This window comes from Varanus komodoensis, unplaced genomic scaffold (genome assembly GCF_004798865.1).
Source record: "Varanus komodoensis strain SLA01 unplaced genomic scaffold, ASM479886v1 scaffold3, whole genome shotgun sequence".
Taxonomy (NCBI): domain Eukaryota; kingdom Metazoa; phylum Chordata; class Lepidosauria; order Squamata; family Varanidae; genus Varanus; species Varanus komodoensis.
Genome location: NW_025335761.1, coordinates 64,470,498 through 64,491,695, shown reverse-complemented (window position 1 = coordinate 64,491,695; position 21,198 = coordinate 64,470,498). Strand labels below are relative to the sequence as shown.

General features: G+C 46.5%; 1 protein-coding gene across 4 annotated transcripts in view; it reads right to left on the bottom strand.

Moving 5' to 3' along the window:
- STYX (serine/threonine/tyrosine interacting protein) overlaps positions 1–21,198 on the bottom strand; it is a 31,378-nt gene that overhangs the window by 8,280 nt on the left and 1,900 nt on the right. Inside the window, exons 2-5 of one of the 4 annotated variants that reach the window (XM_044436285.1) lie at positions 10,937–10,969; positions 8,625–8,678; positions 6,477–6,574; positions 3,490–3,550 (exon numbers count right to left, since the gene is read on the bottom strand). In XM_044436285.1, coding sequence (XP_044292220.1) covers positions 3,490–3,550; positions 6,477–6,574; positions 8,625–8,678; positions 10,937–10,954 — 231 coding nt within the window. In that variant the 5' untranslated portion in view covers positions 10,955–10,969. Of the gene's footprint in view, positions 1–3,489; positions 3,551–6,476; positions 6,575–8,624; positions 8,679–8,759; positions 14,090–21,198 lie in introns of those variants that run through there. The other 3 variants (XM_044436286.1, XM_044436284.1, XM_044436287.1) reach the window with 3 other exon arrangements.

Here is a 21,198-nt window from a genome sequence, read left to right as displayed (position 1 = left end):
TTCGGTCAGATTCATCCCGTGATCTCCTCCACCTACGCTCTAGCCGTTTCCCAGCCTGCTTCATCGCCCGCAATTCAGGTGTATACCAAGGGGAAGAGTGGGCTCTGCCTGGCGGGAGAGGACGCTTAGGAGCGATCGTGTCAACAGCCCTAGTCATCTCCCCATTCCATAGTTCGACCAGAGCCTCGACAGGAGCACCAGTCTTGTCAGCCGGAAACTCCCCCAGGGCCTTCAGGAATCCATCTGGATCCATCTGGCTCCGGGGGCGGACCCACACAATCGGGTCCGCACGCTTACAGAGGGAGAGGCCGCTCTCGAGCACAAACCTCACCAGGAAGTGATCTGACCATGACAGGGGTGTCATAAATTCCTCACCCTCTTCCTGTCCCGTCGAGAAAACCAGGTCCAGAGTGTGTCCACGTTCGTGGGTCGGGCCGGAGACATGTTGAGACAGCCCCATGGCTGTCATGGAAGCCATGAAGTCCTGAGCCGCCCCGGTCAGACCAGTCTCGGCATGGAGACTGAAGTCCCCCAGGACCAACATCCTGGGGGTCCTCAACACCAGGTCCGAGACGATCTCCGTCAGCTCAGGCAGGGAGACTGTTGGGCAGAAGGGTGCACGGTACACCAACAGAATCCCTAATCTGTCTCGGTCGCCCAACACCAAGTAGAGGCACTCCAGCCCTGGCCTTGAAGGGACCGGAAGTCCCGTGAGGGAGATGGAGGCTCGGTAAACCAAAGCGACCCCCCCTCCCCTCCAGGCGTGGACAGTGCTGAACCAGATACCAGGGCGGGCACATTTGAGAGAGGGCGACATCCCCCCACTCTCCCGCCCAGGTCTCCGTTACGCAAGCCAGGTCAGCCCCCTCATCCACAATCAAGTCATGGATGAGGGAAGATTTATTGTGGACCGACCTGGCATTGAGCAGCAGCACCGTCAGGCCCGAGGGGCAGTTGACAAGACTACCTGGAACCCTCTGGCTGGGGGCAGAACCAAGAGGAGGGACGTGTGTCAGCCATCTGTCCCTCCTTCTTCTACGCAGACACGCAGACATGTTAAATGCAACCAATCAGCATTTATGTGTTCCAGCCTATCAGGCACACTGGGATTAAAAAATTTGAGCTTCACAAAGGTTGTTTTATGTTAATACAGTTAAAATACTTAGAAATCACTGGGCTTCTTTTTATTACTGCTAACAACCAATGCAAACAATAAGATGCACCACCAAGAATGCTTGAAAGTGATGGCCATCAAACACCTGCTGCTAACAAACTGCTTCACACCTGTAGCAATAATCCCAAGAGTTTAAAACAACAGCCTCAGAGGCACAACCCAGTCAAGCATGCAAATAATTCAGAGCCCCTTTTCTACAACCTCCCCAAAGGCGGGTTCTGTAGCCTAATGGTATTTTGTCTTTGCCCGAGCCCCTGACTCTTTTTTGGCAGCTATGTCTTTTGAGATGTGTTTTTGAATCTGCTATAGTTGGGTGGATACACCAGTCTGTTCTTGTCTGTAGACAGCCATGCCTAAGATGGCTGAAAGCACTTATCTAAATGAAGGGAGACATACGCAGAATATCCCAATATAATGCGTCCCCAGCTGTCACGCTCCTTCATTCCAGGTACCCTAAGCTGCAACATCTGGAATGATGATTAGTAGTGTTTGTTCCCTAGAAACAGGTGCTTAGCTCTCACTGTTAGGAAGCAGCAGAAGATTCTACTGGCTTTCCAAAGCTCGCTCTGCAGCTCCCTACCAGGTGTGGCACGGATCTGGATATTTGCACCTGGACATAAGAGCAGTTACATTACAGGGGCACACGTCCGTCTGTCGGACATTCCCAGCAAATCCCAACCATGGCCTGTAGCCACCCACAGCACAGAACCCCACAGGAAGGTTCGCTCAAGCACGAGTGAACGGCTCGCTCAACCCTGCTGCATCCAAACTGCGTGAGCACAAGGCACACCTCCAGTAAGCCAGTCCATCCCTTGCTTGGATGTGTGATGCACAGGGAGCGTGAAGAAGGCGGGCAGGGGGCTTGCCTGTAACTGCAGTTTTTCAGGTGGTCCTCTTTGCCGCCACTTACCCACCCACCACCAGTATCCTTGTCAGTGTCTGTACCCATGCCAAAGTCAGCTTTCACCTTGATGTCATGGCTGGCTTCCATGCCAGCGCTGATACAAGGGCAATCTCGTTTCCCACACCGCAATAGGCCACAGAACTGGGGGAACAGGTGGGAATGCACTAGAGACGTGTGCGCTGTGATGGTGGATGAGGGGTTCCTGCCTAAATACCTCAAGAAATTCCGTGAAATGATTTAGCACATGGCACGGAACCCCGTGTGTGATGCACAGATGGGGACTCTCTGGCAAAGGGTTTCAACATTTGGATCTGGATCTACAGAACCACCAGGTATATTTGAAGAAACAACTGTGTGGATTTCTACTAATTCCTTGCTCAATGTTCTTCTCGCACTCATGGCTCCTTTTTGGTATGGAAGGGGCTACATCTAGATACTGGGTGGAATTAAGAGGGATATGGGGAAGATGGTTTTCTCCATGTGTTCAAAGCTTTTCTGAATTTGCGCATCAAGCCTGAGTAGTACTGAGCCTGTGGATAAAGGATACCTCTGCCCATGGCTCCATGACAGACTACTTTTCTACACAAAACATATTTAATGGCAAATCAGAAAAGGTTGCATTATGACACGATACTGTCATATCGTGACGTTGGCTAGATTATCGTATTCCCAAAATGCACTTGGGTGACGTATATTTGAAAATCTTGTAATAACATAACTTTTATCTGACTTTCTAATACTTAATTTATAAAATGGCAAGCAAATTCTGAATTAAGACAGCGTCAGTTCACCCATCATGAGTAAGACAGATACTGACACACATGATTATGCAGGAAAAGCAACTCAACTCTCTCCTCAAAATGTACTAGTGGCTTAAGATGATCATATTTAAGCCAAGAATCACATGCTGCGATTTTTCCTGTGACTGGTGCCGCTTGTTATCCACACAGTATAGATATATGACAGGCACCATTGGTACAAGCCACTGAAGTTCTCTTTTACACTAAGATGAATGAGAACTGCACAAAACAAGCATGTTCTTTGGAATTCCCATTTATTTATTGTAGCTTGTACAAGGGAACGTCTCAGGGGATTGTAGCCTCAGCAACAAGCAATAGTACCGATCAGGGCCTGAGCTACAAGGCTTTTTAATCCTGAAGACGCTGTAGGAAGAAGTCATGCGAACCAGACAGACAAATCCATGCAAAAAATGTGCTATATACCCCTATTACCAGTCACTCCTGACATGACCAAACGGAGAAAGTTACTTGCTCATTTAGCGGAAATACTTCAGAAATAAAGAAAAGGCAAGCTCTCATTCACTCTCACTTTCACTCATTCGGCTATATGAAATCACATCACTTCCGAACGGTATGATTATGAAACAGTTTAAGACGTAACAAACACTTACCATCGGGAAAAATCTTATTATATTTTCAATGGGATTATCTGCAATATCCAAGACTAAATACCTACAATTAAAATAAGTGTGTTAGTACACAACCAGGACTGCTCATCATCTTCTGCTCATCTCAGCTTGGAGAATGTTTCTCACTGCCTGAAACTTACAAGGGAATGACAACTAGAAGGAAGAAGCTTAAACTGCATGCTGGAGGTCAACGCAGTAACCTGAATAGCCCCTTCTCTGCTGCAAAATGCACTCTCAAGCCTGGGCAGGGTCAGCCCCCGCGGGGAAGGAACACTTCAGCGGAAGAGGAAGCCTTTGGTGCCCTTCCTGCTTCTGCCCCTTCACAAGGGCAAAGCGGCTCCCAGGACTCCTGGCAAGCAGCAAGCGCCGGGCACAGGGCACCGCACCTGCCTTCCACACGGATGCCCCCGAGCCCCACCCCTGGCATCTCGGGGCAGGGCAGGAGCATCCACTGTCCGATATCCTGGAGACTCTACTGAATTAGAGAAGGGCCTCATTCCTTGCCAAAGCTGGTGTCATGTTGCAGGCTGGTCTTTCCCTTGCCTTCCTTCTAAGATCAGGAAGAGGCTTCTCTCAAGAACCTTTGTTATGTTACAACTTTCCAAGCTGCCCTGACTTGATGATACAAAAGAGGAGTATGGTTAGCCACACACCACTGAAGCTGCAATACCAGCCCTCAGGGAAATATGGATTAACACTAGGAAGTGGTTTCCAAAGGGAACCCCTCTACTCCCTACACAATTAACAGGAATTAGCCCCGCCTTCAGCGTGGTTTCTGCTGCTTGTAGGACAGATGGCAGGACCAACGGGCTCCACGCACTGGTCTTCTCTTTTGCTCTGGTGACAGACTATTGGACTGATCACGTTACATCTCACGCCACCTGTTCAGTGGAGGCTTTCACCAAACCAGGCACAGTCTGATTTTCATCAGCTTCTTGGCTGATCACTGGGCTTCCTGGACTTGGCATTTCAGCTAAGAACTCTGACCCATCTCTTCTTACCATTCTAATTCAGATAGCATGGCAACAACTTCAGAACGCTGCATTTTGAGAAAAGCAAGCCTAGTCCCTGCGTGTCAAAACAAGTCCTTCTAATTCCATCTAAATTCCTGAACAGTGGAGAGGCAAAATGAAAAGTACCGCTCTGTTTTCCTACACTCTTCTTTACAGGAATCACAGCAGCTGTAAATAAGAACCGTGGAGAAGCTCAAGGTTCAGCGGGGCTGACAAAATAGGCTACTCACATTCTGTTCTTACATTGTAACTGAATCCCATTTCTTCATAAGGTAGGTTGGGGGGTGGGGACAAAGCCCTTCTACTTCTGGTTTTTATTCCTCTTGAAGGCCCTCCTGGCATACCTTCCAACTATTCTGAGTCGCAGCCCTTAGTTCCAGCGTCAGAGGCAGTATGCCTCGCTGAGGAGTCTAACAGGAGGCTGCTACAGCTCGCACAGGCATAGAAAGGCCTTTGTTCTGATCCAGCTTTGTTCTTCTGGCACTCCTATTACCTAACATTGTGCCTAAACTTCTTATATAGATTTTGCCTAAAACCCTGTTTCGCAGGGAAACAGCGGGACAACGTCCAACTCTTCCTGTGCACCTGCTGAAACCAGCCCAGAGCGAGGGGGAAACTGATACTTCATAATGGAATGAGAAATGGGCTGAACCCGTCATTTCCGGAATGGAGTAAATCCATGAAATTGGAGATATGAACCCCCGTTGATCGGTCCTCTTGCCGGAATGAGTTTCCTAGAGGCACAGCTCTCCCTCTGAAACAGCAGTGGGTTTCACTTGTGGCACATGATCAGTTGAGGCACACGGGAAACTCTGGATCTGAACCTGAGGGAAACTGAAGGAGCTGTCAGCGGTTCCTCGCTTTTGGGGGGGCATCACCTAATGTGCAAATATTTCAGAGTTTTTCCAGGGGGGGCTTTTCCAGAGATGCACAGCTCCAAATGGCTAAAACAGGAAGGCTTATCTAGGCAATCACCTGGTAAGCACCTGCTGTCAAAGTGCAGCACCTACAAGCCAAGAACATTATCCAAGGGAGCCAAATGGATTATTTTGTTACTTTGTGTTCACTTGACAGCTGTCAAAGGACAGCAAAACAGCAAGGAATCTTTGCTCGCAATAGGGGTACGGCAACTTTTCCCCCTGCACTGTGTGATCCTCAGGGTTTTCAGCATTCTCCCCAAAGTTCCCCGTGCTCTCACCTTTACCTCACTTTCCCCAAGTCTCCAACTAATCAGGAACGTGAGGATTATGAGGCCACCTGCTTTTCTCACACACTTTTTAACAGTTTTTAAAATAAGCATTTTACTCTTTAAAAATTTCTGATAAATCTCTATTTTTGATAGGAAAATATACAGTCATGAATCTATATATTCATGCAGAATAACAGAAGGAATGCAATTAACATTATTATACTTGTGTATAATAATTGTGTATAATATATTATGCAATTATACATGTACCAAGTATAGCAACATCCATTGTTGGTGCCTCCCTTCATATAGGTCAGTTATTTGCAGCTGAGCAGATAGAAATATTCTGGAAAAAGTTCCGAAATAAATATGGGCTCTTTGGAGGGCCTGCCACTCCAGATTTTGCAACCTCCCCCCCCGCCCCCCAAACGGAGGTCACAGTGAGCACAGCAGAGTTTGTGGTTGCGGTGAGCGGGGAGAGAGCCCGTGACGGTCACTGCCGAGTGCCACATGGGCAGCTGGTGCAGGAGCGATCGCTGGCACTGCCTCCGGCAGGTGTGCTGAGAGCGGCAAGGGGCTCCGGGGCTCCTGCTGCACAGCTCTCTCTCCACTGCCCACAGCCCATGATAGGCTTGGCTGCCCAAGTTCAAACGACACGACAGCCCATGGTGAGTTGCCACCCACCACGGGCTGCTGTGTCATGGGAACCCAGCCATTAACTGGGGTTCAAGACAGCCATTCTGAGGAGTGTGTTGTGGGGTTCTTACCTAAATAATTGCTGGAAGTTTGGTTTAATAAAGTTTGCTTCAATATTTTGCCGTATGCATATTACATGGGTGATTCCATGTTTCTGAAGTATAGGTAGCTGCAAAACAAAATCACGAGACAATGAAAACCGCTTCCAACTGGGATTGATGTAATAATGGCAAGAGGAATTTTAGAGTTACATATTTGCATCTTCAGCAGAAACTATTAGAGCTGACATTTCATTAAGCAACTGCATTCAGTTCACTGAAAGTTTAGGAGCACCTTGAGGAGATAAAATCAAGTTCATGCAATTAATTGGTTTGTGTGGCTGACATAGTGGGCTGGTTCCTGCAATTGCTACACTCCACTATGGTTTAATTAATCCCTGATGGATTGCAGTGCATGCTGGGGGCCGTTTTTATGAAGTGAATCTTTTATTGCAAATTTCAACAAAATCTGGAGAAAAAAAGAGACATTTTTCTTACATAAATTGAAATGAATTACATTAGGTGCAGATGAAAATAGATGAATATGATTATCTATGAATACGAAAGCACAGCTACCAACAAAAACAATTACGCATAAGCTTTCTGGACACGATTTGCAGTGGAGTTTAAATGTGGAAGCGTTGCTAGGCCCTGTGTTTTAGGAAAGGGATGGTTATCTTCCCAATGTGATATCAATGTTTTAGCTGTCAAAAGGGCTCAGAAAATACACTTGCATTAAAGTTATCCAGTGAACGTCATGCCCAAGTGGCAACCAGAACGCAGGCTGCCCAGGTCCCCAGTCCAAGCGCTCTCACTTCCACACCACACTGGCTCTCAGTGGGCCAGACCAGCGAGCAGATAATCTACTGAGGACAGAGCCATGTCAGAAAACAGAAGGGCATCGCTTCAGACCTTCAGTTCCAAGCTAAAATGACTTAAGCAATGAAAAGGACAAGCAACAGGATCGATGTGAGCAGCCAGTGGGAGGATCGCTTTGCCTTCGGTTTCCAAGCAGCTTTCAAAACAGCCGGTGCCGGTGGCCACACAGAGAGTGCCACGTTCTTCACCTGAGCGTCCAAGCTGTCAAAGGGGGCCGTTCTTGGATTTGGATGCCAGACCCATCCCAGACCTTGAGTGACACGGTCTGGTGCCGATGGCAGCTAGAGGGACTTGCTCTAGCATCCTGTGAAGAAGCGAAGCAAGCCACGCCGGCTGCAGCCACCGTTCGCGTGCACCCTCCTGGCTCCTGCTAGAGACCAAGGGATGAAAGGAATGGTAGAAAGAGGGGGAAGCAGGGCGGACCAGCCTGGCTTGGCTCTGGAGCAACCCATCCTGCATCTTGCACAGTGGCGCACGTCCACGTACAAAGCACCGCAGTGGCTGAGAAGGGAGTCCAGGGCCACGGAAGTGAGTTGCCATTCGTGGGACGCTCGACAGCCTCTGCTCAGAAAGTCCACATGCTGTGGTAACCATGACAACACGGGCTATCACTCAGTCGAACACTGAGCATATGAGCCTGCACACGAGCTGGCTGGACCCCATCCTGCTCCTTTTGTTCAGGCAGGTGACCACCGCAGCGTTGCCTGTAACATGTTGGATCTCTCGATGCGCCACCTCGACCTCAGAAACCATTAGCACCTTTCAGAGCTCAAGGCGAAGGACTCTTGGGCAGTCAGATACTGCAGTGAGCTCCCCAAATGAGAGGGTGCGCCTCCGAGGTCGGCACCATCGCCGATGCCGCGAAAAGGCTGGAGACGCTGGCGCTGCAGGGGGTGCTCACCTCGCGCACCAGTCGCAGGTAAATTCCAGGAAGGCTGTGCGCTGGATCAATATGCCTCACAAACAGCAGGCCGGGCTGGCAGCCTTGGGAGAGCTCGCTGCGATCACGCCCTTGCCGGACTCGGGATCCAGGCTGGGCGAGGGGGAAGAGGGGAACTCGCAGCAGCAGAAGGGTCACGAAACAAAGCCTTGGGGGCTGCATGTGGCCTGCAGGCCGCCTGTTGGACCACCCCGATCCAGAAGGCACGCCCATTCTGTGCTTGCATTGAGCAGCCATGCCGGGATGGGGAAAGCGTGGACTTTTTCCCCTCTCCAAACTTGCACAGGACTGCACCTAAAGTTCAGAACCGGTTATCTCTTTGAGAACAGTTAGAAGAAACAGTTATAGTGAGGCACACCTACCTTGCTTTTCATAGCTGAAGAATACGGGCCCAAGAACAACCCAGGTAAAATTTCCTAAAAAATAAAAAGTGGGTACGTAAGGGAAAGTCACCACGTTCAGTTTATGGCGTTACATTATATTACGAGCTGCATTACCTCAATACGGAAATCAGTGGCAGAGTTCTATTTTGTCAGCACAGTCTGGCCGTCTATGTGCAATCTCAGGAAATACAAATTTGAAAGGGGATTAATATCTCGGACCCAGGCTCATCTTCCTGGACTGCTAATGCCAGGGCTACGACGCAAGGTTTCACAGCAAAGCACAGGTGGTAACTCAGGGAAATAAAATGCCACCACTCCAGGCCGGCCAAGTGCCGCAGCAGAGCGAGAACCACTGCCAGACTCCTTGGCCTTGCCTAAGAGAACTCGGGCCAAGGTCTCCGTGGTTTATGGGAAAGGACCTTCCTCATTTGGCTGTAGGTGCCTAGTGCCCTGCAGCCATGGAAAGGAGACAAGCTGGAGAGAACAGAGGGGTGGAGAGAGATGCCTTGACAGCAGGGGCTGCTCGCTGCAGGCAAGGGAGCCACATCCACTCAGCCCCCCCTCACCCCAGGTAATTCTATATGGCACTGCTTCTAGAGCCATGATCCTCAAAAGCAACCCAAAGCCTCCAAAAGCCCAAGGGCAGCAAGAGCAAGGTAAACGAGCCTTCTCCCTGGCAGGACCGCTGCTCCAGGCAGAAAGTGACTCTGTGCATCTTCAGCTCATTTCTTCATTGCATGTGTACCCCAAACTCAGAACCCCACCCCTTCTCTTCATCTCCATACCTCCTCTCCTCCTCTATGGAATGGGCAGCTGGGAATCAAGATTCTGTGGTGTCTGCTGCCCAAAGAGGTTTTCCTTCTATTACTTGCTTATTCTAGCCACAAGTTGTTTTAGCGAACCATTTCTCCAAAGTACCCTCTGCACGAGAACTTTTCCAGCAGAGCTCCCTGCTGCATCACAGATGGAAATGTGACAGGCCAAATATTTTTTTCTCGACATTTCCTGCTAGGAAACACTTTTCCTGATAAATTGCAGCCAGTCATGTTGCTGTCAAAGACTAGCAACTTTATGCTCTTCTTCATGAGATCATTCCTGCTCATTACTCAGAAAAATAACTTAACAATTTTAATTGAGGCTACATTCTGACAATTTGCACAGGCAAACAGTAATGAAATTATTGTCACTTATTTCTGTGTATACGTTTTTGAATTATTTTTTTCTGGTAAAAGGAGGCAAAGATGCCTCTTTCAAGGAGGAAAAAACCTATAGGCACAGGTCTTCCTGCATCCTTCTTTGCTTGTGCTGGGACTGGGCAGAGGGGATTCAACTTCCCCACAGCAGATCTGAGAATCTAGACTTCCGAATGGAAACTGATTATGAGATACACATGGCTAGTTTCTTTGGCTAAATCAAGTTCTAAAACAATGCATTAATTGGGGGAAAACTTTACAATATAATAGAAATTGTAAACAAGCTACAGTATCCTGTTGAAAAAAGCTGAGATACTTTAGTAAAGGTAAACATTTTATTTTAATTTTGCTTATGTATTCACCAGTTCTGTGCTTTTTCCCTCCACAGTACATAACCAGCATTTTCTAACTTCCTGAAGCTCTTGCTATTCTAAATATTTGCAAAACATACACCAACTGTGTAGTCAGCTTTCTCTACGGCACACAAGCGGACTGAATAGCCTAGAGGACAAAGAAGCACCTGCACCTGCAGGGAACAGGTAAACAGGTTCTCAGAACCCATAAAAAGGGAAGAGAGTGCTGAACATTGTCAGAGAAGCGCTAGCTGGGCAGGAGCAAGGATATCAGACATGGAAGCAGGGACTTTCTTAAGAAATGATGTGACTAAGAAATGTTCCTAAGGCCCAGAAAGGGGGAGGCAAGGGAAGGTAATGGGCCCTAACGGCCTACAGGGAGAACCCCTCTTTGGATGGTAATATGGGACAAGGCCTAGTTGAAAGGCTATTTTCCACAAGTTCCAGAGCAGCCACTGCTCTAAGATGGGAGGGTTCCTTTTATTGCCAACCTGATCATGCCTGGAACTAAAAACAAACACAAACTGATAATTTACAGAAATCCAGTTTTGCTTTTTGGGGAGCGGTTTGGGGGGGGGGCTGATCTGCAGTTATAAGCTGTTACAAGACTTCTCTTGGAAGAGTGATGCTTCCTGAACCAATTGTTAATTCTATAATCCCTGAGAAATTTTAAGGGATTTTGCTAAACCCTTCTAGCAGCACCAAGTATCTAATAACTTGCTTGCAATAAAAGAAATATTCATACCTGCATCTCTCTTCTCATTGGATATGTCCAATCCTAAGCAGAAAAAGACAGTGTTTAAACATGGATATTCTTAGAACTTCAAGACCCATCAAAATAGATGAACTAAAATAATAAATTCTTCAGCACACTGTAAGATGGAAAACAGCAATCTGTCGATGGCTTTGAGTTCTTTCAACAAAGAAATCAATTGTGAGAAATCTAAATATATTAGATGGCATTTCTAGCCCTTAAAACTTGGCAGATTCTTGGCCAAGTGGCCAGTTTCAGTTTACACACGTGGAACATGTGTAGTGTAGAGATGCACCCGCATTAAATTTGAACTTGCACTTAAAAGAGATTTTCCAGGAAAACGTGGGGGAACAATAGCACTTCATATGTCAAGTCTCCAAGCAGGGCAGAAAAGGAATGTGCGTCCAGTCATGGAAATGTTCCATTTTAAAGGACGGCGTATGACACCGCGATGATGTGGCCGAAGCCGCAATTGCTACAATGCAACCCCCCATATCCGGCAACTCTCCTTCTTCACTATTCAGTCCCTGATTTCCTCTGAAGCCGGGCTACAGCTGTGGCTCGACCTGCCAGCTCAGCCACAAACGAAACCGATGAAAAAGTGGGGCAGGGCCCCCAGCACCACTTCAGGGGCTATTCCCATGGGTCCCCAGCAGAGGTTCTCCGAGCGGCAGCAGTGTGGAAATCATTCAAGAGCCCTTTGCCCATATGTGCAGTATGTGGAGGATGTGAAGGTAAAGCTATCGACTCGTTTGGACTTTTATGTGTTTTTATTCAATTTACATCCATAACCAGAGGACATATGTCACAAGCATACAATACAGGGCGGTCATAATTGCATATATATGAAGCTAGAGGAAAGTATTTCAAGACATTTTCCCCATAACCTTAATCCTAACAGGGCTGTGCAGCATGTTCCTAAATTGAGGGTGGTTCAGTAATGCCTTTATTTCAGTTAGCATAATTAATGCAGGACGTCCAAACTGTATAAAAACCATCACTCTGGCTTGGCCTGTTTCATCCTCTCCATCAGGCAATATGCCATGGTTTATTTTGTCATACACTAATGGATGCTGCTTGTTCTTTTTCATGAAAATGCTATTATCTAGTAGTCATCTGCACAAGAATTTCCTTATATGCGAGATTTAGATTTTTTTCCCCTTCAAAAATGGCTAGTAAGAACTGAGGGGAGAGTCGACTTCTGTGGAGTAATCCTTTCAGACCTTCTAAAGACATTTTCCCTTAACTGGCTGCCCAAGGAGCAAAGCCACTCCATATGAAAATGAGTGGCAGTTCCATCACATCTTCTCCAGTATTTTGGAATACTCCCTGGTATTCCTTACTTGCACTGGGATGAAGGACCACCAAAACAGCAATTTAACAGAATTCCCTTTTATCTTGATGGAGACAGATTCACACAGGGGCCAGACATTCTGACTCGCTCTAAGAGATGATCGAATCCCAGCTAGATTTTTTCAACACGTGTGTCACAGTCTTTTTCCTACAGCTTCCCGCAGAGGACCCGCTATCAAGCCGCATATTGTAAGTTCTGCAACAACTCTTTTGTGTCTGGTTTTCTTTGTGCAATGATAAAGTCAAAGCTAATTAGTGCTTCTGTTCTACTGGAGCCTTTACTGTCAAAAAAAGCCCATCTATATAGCCCATAATATTCCCAGGCCTGAAGATCTTCTAAGTTATCCGAATCAGTGACCGTGGATGATGGAAGAATGGTACAAAAGCACGGAACTTCCGCCGTCTTTCCCAAGTTCCCCCAGCTGACAGCAGAAATGGGTCACTATCCTGGGCAAACGGCTGGTCTTACTGGTAACCCTCTTAGTGCCATTGATTTGTTGCTGCTTTCCTCCAACCCAATCCGTGTATTTTCCCGTTCTCCGATCAAGACCTGAACTGTTTGAGATGGTACAAAGCATAATGACACCAAATCAGGAATACCCAAACCACCCAATCTGGTGGCTTAAAAAGAGCCTGCTCTGATTATCTTGCCTTTTTAAAAATAAAGTCATTCACTGGGTTCACAAAACACAACAACCCGTCATGGATAACTACCCACAATGGGTTGTGTCATGCATGCCCCAGAGAGTGCCTTGCTGGTGGGTAATAAGCCCCCCTGGCAAACCATGGCTTACTCCAAGACTGTTGTGCCCATGACGGATTGCTGTATGAGCTGAGCCCCCTGGGGCTCTTGCCAAGCTTTCCTGGGCTGCCACTCGTAAGAGCGGCTCCTCCGTGCGTCCAAGCGGCATTCCAGAGTGACTGTCGCCGGCTCCGGCTCCCCGGCTACCAACACGATTGTCTTGCTGCCACCACAGCTGTTCCACCCTTTCCTTTTCTACAGCCCCTCCAAGCACCCAACCAACCCATTGGAACAGCTGTCCCTGCTTCACCGCCCATTAAAAGAAGCGCCGGACATTTGCGCAAGCTGCAGGGAGGGTGGATTTTCAGACGCCTAATTCTAGCTATCCCATAAGGGAAGCTTTGCCTTGTCAATGTCCTGGATGGGATCTCCTGTTGAAGTACAAATAGGCGAACCTTGTTGCTTTGCTGCTCGTTGGACAGCAGCCAAAAGGCAAGTTGTCAAGTGAGAAGCAAGGCCACGAAGAGATTGCTGCACCTGAGACGGGGAGACAAATCGATCTCATCTTCACAGAGAGATTATCCGCTTGTCTTTGTTTGGACTTGACTGTTCTCAGTGACCCCCGACTTTTCACCCACAAATGGGCTACAGTAGGGACAAGATGGGTCCTGCCACAAGTCCCCTGAGATACTGGGGGGGCCTTATGGGGAAAAAGGGGGAGACAGCCCACCATGAGCCTGATGGTCTGTTGGCTGCACAGGGGAGGCTTCAGGCACCCACACTGCAGAGTTTTATTTTCAGGGCTGGTTGCCGCATTATGCAAGCTCACTCATTACTTGATTGCCATCTGTTCAAGTATTTCACTGAGGGTGGGTGTGCATGACACACTAAGCTACCCCGTGAATGAGCCAGAGTCGGTTGTTCATGGAACAAGACAGAATACACTGAACAGTCGATCATGTTCGCCATAGTTGTTTTCCCGTCAGTCGTCCAGATGATATCCCAGTGTCCTTTGCAGCAGAATCCCTCGTCTCCCTTTCCTCTTTCTAAAGTAAAGTAGTTTATTTTTCCTCCAATTAAACTTGGGGGGGGGGGTTGGAGGGAGGAGCATCTAGAAAATTACATGGTGTGTTCGTAATGTAAAAAAAAAAAAATCACCAGTTTTTCAGAGGTAACAAAAAAGAGGGAAAAGTAAAGGAGAGAAATTGGCATTATATTTCTCCTCCATTTACTTCATTCTTCACATGCACATTCAAAATCCTACAGATAAGCATCTGGGGAGTGGAGCAGAGCTACAAATTATCCTACCATCCTTCTCCCTCCAGTTACCAAGCTGCTGAGACGGCCGTATTATGACCAGCATGAGGGTCGGGATGCCCCTGCATGCCAGCTGCTGCAGCACAAGCTGAGGGGCCTTTTCCAACTGCACCTGCCTTGTGGGCTTCCCACAGGTAGAGCAATGGCCACCATGTCAAGAGAGAAGGCCACAAGGTCTCTTCTCGTGTCAGCAAAGAGCATCCCCGACGTCTCTGCTGCTACTTGCCCTGGAGAGAAACTTTAAAAGCCTTGCCTGGACCCCAGAAAGGGCAGATGAGGCACATCCACTGTTAGCCCAAGTGACTGCTTTTGCGGTTTGTTTTACATGCTTGCAAGTGGTCTCTGATTGATTGGCAACCCTATGAACGAATTCCCTCTGAAATGTCCCGTCCTTGACAACCTTGCTCAGCAGTCAAACTCAAGGCCGTGGCTCCCTTTATGGAATCGATCCACCTCATAGCTGGTCTTTCTCGTCTTCTTCTGCCTCCAACTTTCCCTAGCATGGCTGTGCTCTCCAGTGAGTCTTGCTTTTTCATGACGTGCCCAAAGTACAGCAGCCTCGGCTTTGTCCTGTTTGCTTTCAGGGAAAGTTCTGGCCTGGCTGGATCTAGAACGCAAAAGACTCTTTGCAAGAGCTCTCCTCTGGCAACATGTTGCGAACACGTCCATTTTCGTCCTGCCAGCTTTCTTCACTGTCCGGCTTTCGCACCCATACACAGGGACTGGGAATGCAACAGCCTTGGTCTCCAGCGAAATGCCATCACATTTGGTTATCTTTTTTGGTTCCTTCCCTGCTGTCCTTCCAAACCTTACTCTATTTCTTGGCTGCTGCCTCCGTTTGAACCGACGGCTTGGCCTGTGTATGTAAAATGCCAGTGCCTTTGCGAATGACAGTAAAGTTCTGCCATTTTTCTGTAACCATGGTTTTTGCTTTCTTCGTATTCAGCAGCAGGCCTGCTTTTGCACTTTCTTCTTTTACTTTTATCAGTTGACTTCACAGCTGCTGTCTGCCAGCAGTTTGGTATCATCTGCATATTTTAACTTACTGGTGTGTCTTGCACTAATTTTCACTACCTCTGATCTTAATCCAGCATTCTTTAAGCTATATTTTGCTTACAGAAGGAAGAGATACATAGGTAAAACATGGTTGTTGTTGTGGGGATAAGACGGAGGAGGAGAATGATGTAAGCTGCCTTGAGCCCTTTGTAGGAAAAAGGCAGGATATAAATCAAAAAATAAATACTAATAATAATAAAACATACACATGTTTGACACCATTATTTCTGCATATTCTGTTCTAACCATAGCTCCTTGTCTACAATACAGGTAACGCATCACTGCAATCGAATGCTGAGGGGCACCTATTTCCTTCAGGAGCATCCACAGCTTCTCGTAATCCACAGAGTCAAAGGCTTTGCTGTGGTCTACCAAGCACAGACTGGTCTCATTTAGAAATTCTTTGATGCACTCCAACGGCCAGTGTACATTTGCAGTATGATCTCAAGTGCTTCTTCCTTTCTGAAATTCAGCTTGACAGTCAGGCATTTCTCTCTCCAAATAGGGTAAAATTCTTTGTTGCAGCACTATTTTGCTCGCATGGGAAATTAGTGTGGTGGTTCTGTGGTCACTGCACTCTTTAGGATCTTTCTTGGGGACTGGAATGTATATGGATCATTTCCAGCCTGTGGGCCACTGTTTTGTTCTCCATATTCGTTGGCAGAGTCTTGTTAATCCCTGCAGCGTGGAATAGTTCTATTGGTATCCTTCCTACACCAGGTGCTTTATTCCTTCCAAGTGTTTTCAGAACAGTTTTCACCTCACACCGGCAGGTTCTTCCTCACAGGATTCCTCTACAAAGGACTCCGCCATCTTTTCTGTACAGCTCTTCCTTGTATTTTTTCTACTACCTCTTTATTTTCTTCTGGTCAAACACTATGTTCCCCTGTTGGTCATTCAGCATGCCTTATCTACATTTGAATTTCCCTTTGATTTCTTGGATCTAATGGAAGAGGTCTCTTTGTTTTTCCTCTTCTGTTCTTCTATTCAGTTTCTTCGCACTGGTCCTTGTAATAGCTTTTTTGTCTCTACACAACAGTTGCTGAAAAGTTACCTTCAGGATTCTGACCCTATTTCTGTCACATTTGCTTTTGCATCTTGCCTGTCCTTGGCAATTGTGAATGTTTCTTCTGTCATCCATCTAGGCTGTCTTTCTTTTTGCTACAGGAGTAAGTCTTTTTGTATTTTTTCCCTAATAATTTATCTGGTTTCAGTCCACCATTCTTCCTACTCATGGTGAATTGAGTTCAGTAATACAAATCCGTTCTTTACATAGATTTTAAATTCCTCAGGAATGTTACTGAAACAGAATTTTGGAACTATACTTCTCTTGGTAATCTTTTTCAGCTTTAGTCTGATTTTTTTATATTATAAAAAAGTTCATGGTCAGCACCACAATCTGCTCCTGGTCGTTTTGGAGGTCAGAATGCAGCTTCTCCATCTCCTGCTTCCAATTATGTAATCTATTCAGTGTCCAGGTTGCCCATCTGGTAATGTCCATGCATACAGTTCTCTGGTTGGTTGCCTGAAGTATCCAGCTGCAGCGAACAGACTGTTAGCATCACAGAATTCTGTGAGCTGGTCTCCTGCTTTGCGTCTTACCCCTGGGTCAAGCTCTCCCACAACACTGGATTCTGCTTTTTCCTCCTTTTCCAATTCAGTCTAGTCACCTATGATCATCAGCATGGCTTGATTTGGTGCATTACCGATTTCCTCTTGGACACTTATGGGAAAAAGATCAACTTTTTCTTCGGATTCTGTTGTTGAAACATAGTTATGTTGAATGGTTTCCCACAAATTCTGATTGGTATTATTCAGCCGAACTTTGTATTATAGCTGCCTTACTCCTTGTGCTACACCTTACCTCAGAGTTAGAACTGTTCCATTTCTTCTAAGCTTCTGGTTCAAAAATATTCAGAGGTGGCTTACCATTGCCTTCTCCTGAGCAGTTCTCACCAGTTAGCTTGAGCGTCACTGCCGCTGTCCACGGAGTATCCTCCACCAGCGTTACTGTCAGTTACTTCTGCTGCCTAGCAGCTGCCCTGAGGGGTTTCTCTGCCCCCATCTCTACTCGGTATTTTCACTCTCTTCTGCTGATGTGACCGTTACTCCTGAAAAGAGTGGAGGCACGGCAGACGGGCGTCTCCGCTTCCACCACTCCATGGCGAATGGCCCTGCTAGGAAGCCAGACTTGTGAGCATCTTGCCGCCTGGGGGCGTCGCTCTCGGCTTCTCTGGCACTCACAAACCCCCTACCACGTTGCTGGCCGTCCAGGTACTGCCCAAGGAAAGCTGGAGAGCAGTTACCACACTGGATCCATGGAAAGGGCTCACTGCTATCTTAAAAGCCCAGAAACAAAAGTCTGGCCAACTTATGAAAACAAACAGGACATAAAGTCCAAATCTATGCACAGGCCATAATCTTAAAAATCCCTTTCTGTGCCCTAATTACTGGTCTACATGGTACTACACTTACTGTACATTCACAACCAAGGGGTTTGATCCTTTAAAGTTCCATCTAAGATTATTTACGCTGTTAGTAACTTATTTAAATCCCACCATCACTGTCTCATGTTAACATGATGTACTAGCTGGGCAATAAATCCTGTACCACTAGTGATTAAAAAAACACACCAGGTGAAAGTTTTGTGTGTGATAAAATATGATTTAAGTTACTACCACACCTCGAAAAAGCATACCGTTTAGCTGCAAAGGACAATGTAAAGGGCAACCATGTTGATCAAGGGGCTGGAACAAGTCCCTGATGGGGAAAGGTTACAATGTGTAGGGTTTTTTGGCTTAGGTTATGACAAAACCTTCATATATAGAATTATGCACAGCTTGGCAAACATGGTAAAGTTTTTTCTCCCTCTGTTTTAATATTAGGACCCAGGGTAATCCAGTGACGCCAACTGGTAAAAAATTTATGACAGAAGAAAGAAGTACATTTTCAGATAATGCATAGTTAAATTATGGGATCCACTAGTACGAGAAGTCATGATGTCTCCCAATTTGGAAGGCTTCAAAAGGGCATTAGACAAATATATGGAAAATAGAATTATCAATGGCTACTAATTATGATAGCTATATATTACTGCCAGTATCTGAGAGCATGCTTTTGATGACCTACTGCTGCAAAACGACACGATTCAGATGTTTGCGGCTGCATTGGGGTTCATGCCCCATTGGACAAAGGCTAGGCCTTTCATCTGATCTGGGAGGACTCCCTTTATGTCCAACTCCACATTTTAAAACTGCGTATTATTTCTTAGTCATAACCCTTAGCTAAACAGTGAATGATGAACAATATGCCGTGCAGGGCACCTTGCAAAATTAGAAGCGTCATTATCCACCTCAGTGAGGCAAAGCAATGCATGCCTGGGAACAGACACATGTCAAACAACAAGCTGAAGGATCCAGGCAGGTAGTAACTAAGCCTCATCTCCTGCAATGTACACTTGCTTAACTGCACTGCAAACAGTACCATATTTGAACAGCACAATTAGTTGATACACTGTAAAGGGATGTGCTTGTTTTAATTGTATAATTATGCAAGGGACTAACTTGCCTTAATTGTGCAATCCTGCCACCCAACAACAAAATGAACTTTCAGAACAGGCCACATGACTGATCAGAATACATTTTGCAAAGACTGCACGCAGTTGTTACAACCCATTTGGTAACAGCTGGCAATTTACGAAATATTTTAAATCACAGAAAATAAGCAGAAAGTTTAAACGGTGCCATGACAGTAGACTGTTTTCACACACTGTCAGTCGAAGGGAATCTTGCAAATGACTGCTTTCATGTGGGCTAGAAAAGGCAAGCATTTTTTCTGTTTAATCCCAGAGCCTGAAATCTAGCTATGTATTTCTGGAGATCAAAGCTATAGACTTGTACTTCAATCCTATAGAGATTTTCCAGGAAATACTATTAATTTCAACGCAACATTTCCAAATGTACACAGAATCACAACTTGAAATTAGAGGCTGCCCACAGCAGAAATGTAGTAATGAGGTGCGGTACTACTAGATAAAGCCAGCATATTTAAGAGTCAATAAGAATTCTTTTGACATTTCTATCAGGCTGGGCTTTGTCTGTTGAATTTAACATTCCTACTCCTGTGTACATTCATATTTTGCTTCTGGAGTAACATTAGCAGCTCCTTCTAGAAGGATGGAAAAGCCACAAACACATTCAGTGGGAGCTGCTAGATTTGTTCACCTCCCAGCATTTATGCATGGATTTCAATGTATCTGCAATTTGAAAAGCACAGTTCATGCAGGACAAAAAGCCTCTCATGCATCTTAGATACCTAGCAATATGCTTTTTATATCACAGAGTTAAATAAATATGAAACTGGAGTATGGTTAAACAAATGTCTTGCTTCATATTAAAATATGAACATATGGGTTGTACATGGAAAATTAATTTTGGAGCACACACAACGTACTGCTCATACTGTTGCCACAAATTCAGTATTAGTGATGTATAACAGTACTTATTTCTACCAGATAAGCTTTCTTAAAGTTCTGGCAATTTCTCTATACATTAAACTTGGGAAATACAGATAAATATAAACCACAAAGGGACAGAGAATACAATGTAATCCGAATAACTGATATTTATTAAGTACATAAACAAGCCAAGTACCTGACAAAATCTAAGGGCACAATCCTGTGAATGCCCCACCCCACACCGTCTGGATTATTCGGAGCTGTAGCTCCCACGTATGCCAACCAAGGCATGCAGAGGCTCCCCTTGTAAGCAACAGCCTCTCCAAAACTGGGAAGAGGCCATGCAGCAGAGGGAAGGGGGGCATGCCAGGGCCCAGGGAGATTGGGAGCTGGAGCCCACCGCTAAACTATGCTCCAGCAGCGCCCCAGCTTCCGTCCTGCACTTTCTGGGCCGCCTCTACGAAGCGCAAGGCAGCAGCGATCACTGCTCATGTGCCTCGTGCGCGTCTGGAGGCTTACGTGCATCGCGTACGGGGAGCACTGCCTTGGGCCCTAGAAGAGGCGTGGCCAAGATTTAGACCACCCGGAGACAGCAAGCCCAGCTATGGAACGCGGAGTTAGTTGTTCAGGGTTTGACCAAAGCTGCTTTTTCTGCCAATGCAAAGGACATTGTAATTGAGTTCCACCTATACCAAGCTTCTGAAATGGAGTTGATTTCATTGTGGAGACTAATCACTTTCTAAATGGGTTAGTGATAGAATGTAAGCAGAAGAGCAGAGGAACGTAGAACAGACACAAAACAGGGCTGCGACCTTGTCTTTAGCTCCAGTAATCTCTGTGCTTAGCCCGAGTTCAGCCCCGGCTCAAAGAGCGACGCAGTCGCACGGAACGACGCTGCAGCCTAACAAAATGGCAGTATGATGCGTGGCAATCTGTGATTCGGAGGGGACACATGCGCGCCACCTGCTCTAGGGACAGAGCTCCAGGACGTGCTGCATTATCTGGATCTTCAAACAGCAGCGGTGGCTCTGCTCGTGTCTGTTTAGTGCCTTCGGAAGGGAAGACCACTGCTTGTTTCCCAGTTCAAGGCAGAGCAGTTGCCAATCAAGCTTTTATAACCGGGAGTCCAGATTACTGCAATGTGCTCGGTATGGAGCTGGCCTTCCTCCACTGAAAGTCAGAGCTGCTGCAGCATGGAAAGACTTCTCTCCAGTTAAGGGTGGATGGTGAAATCCCGCATCTGCTCTACCACATTCCTATTTTAGCGTTCTGTTTCAAATCCTTAGAGGGTAGGCCTAGATATTAACACTATCTCTCCCATCTTCCCTC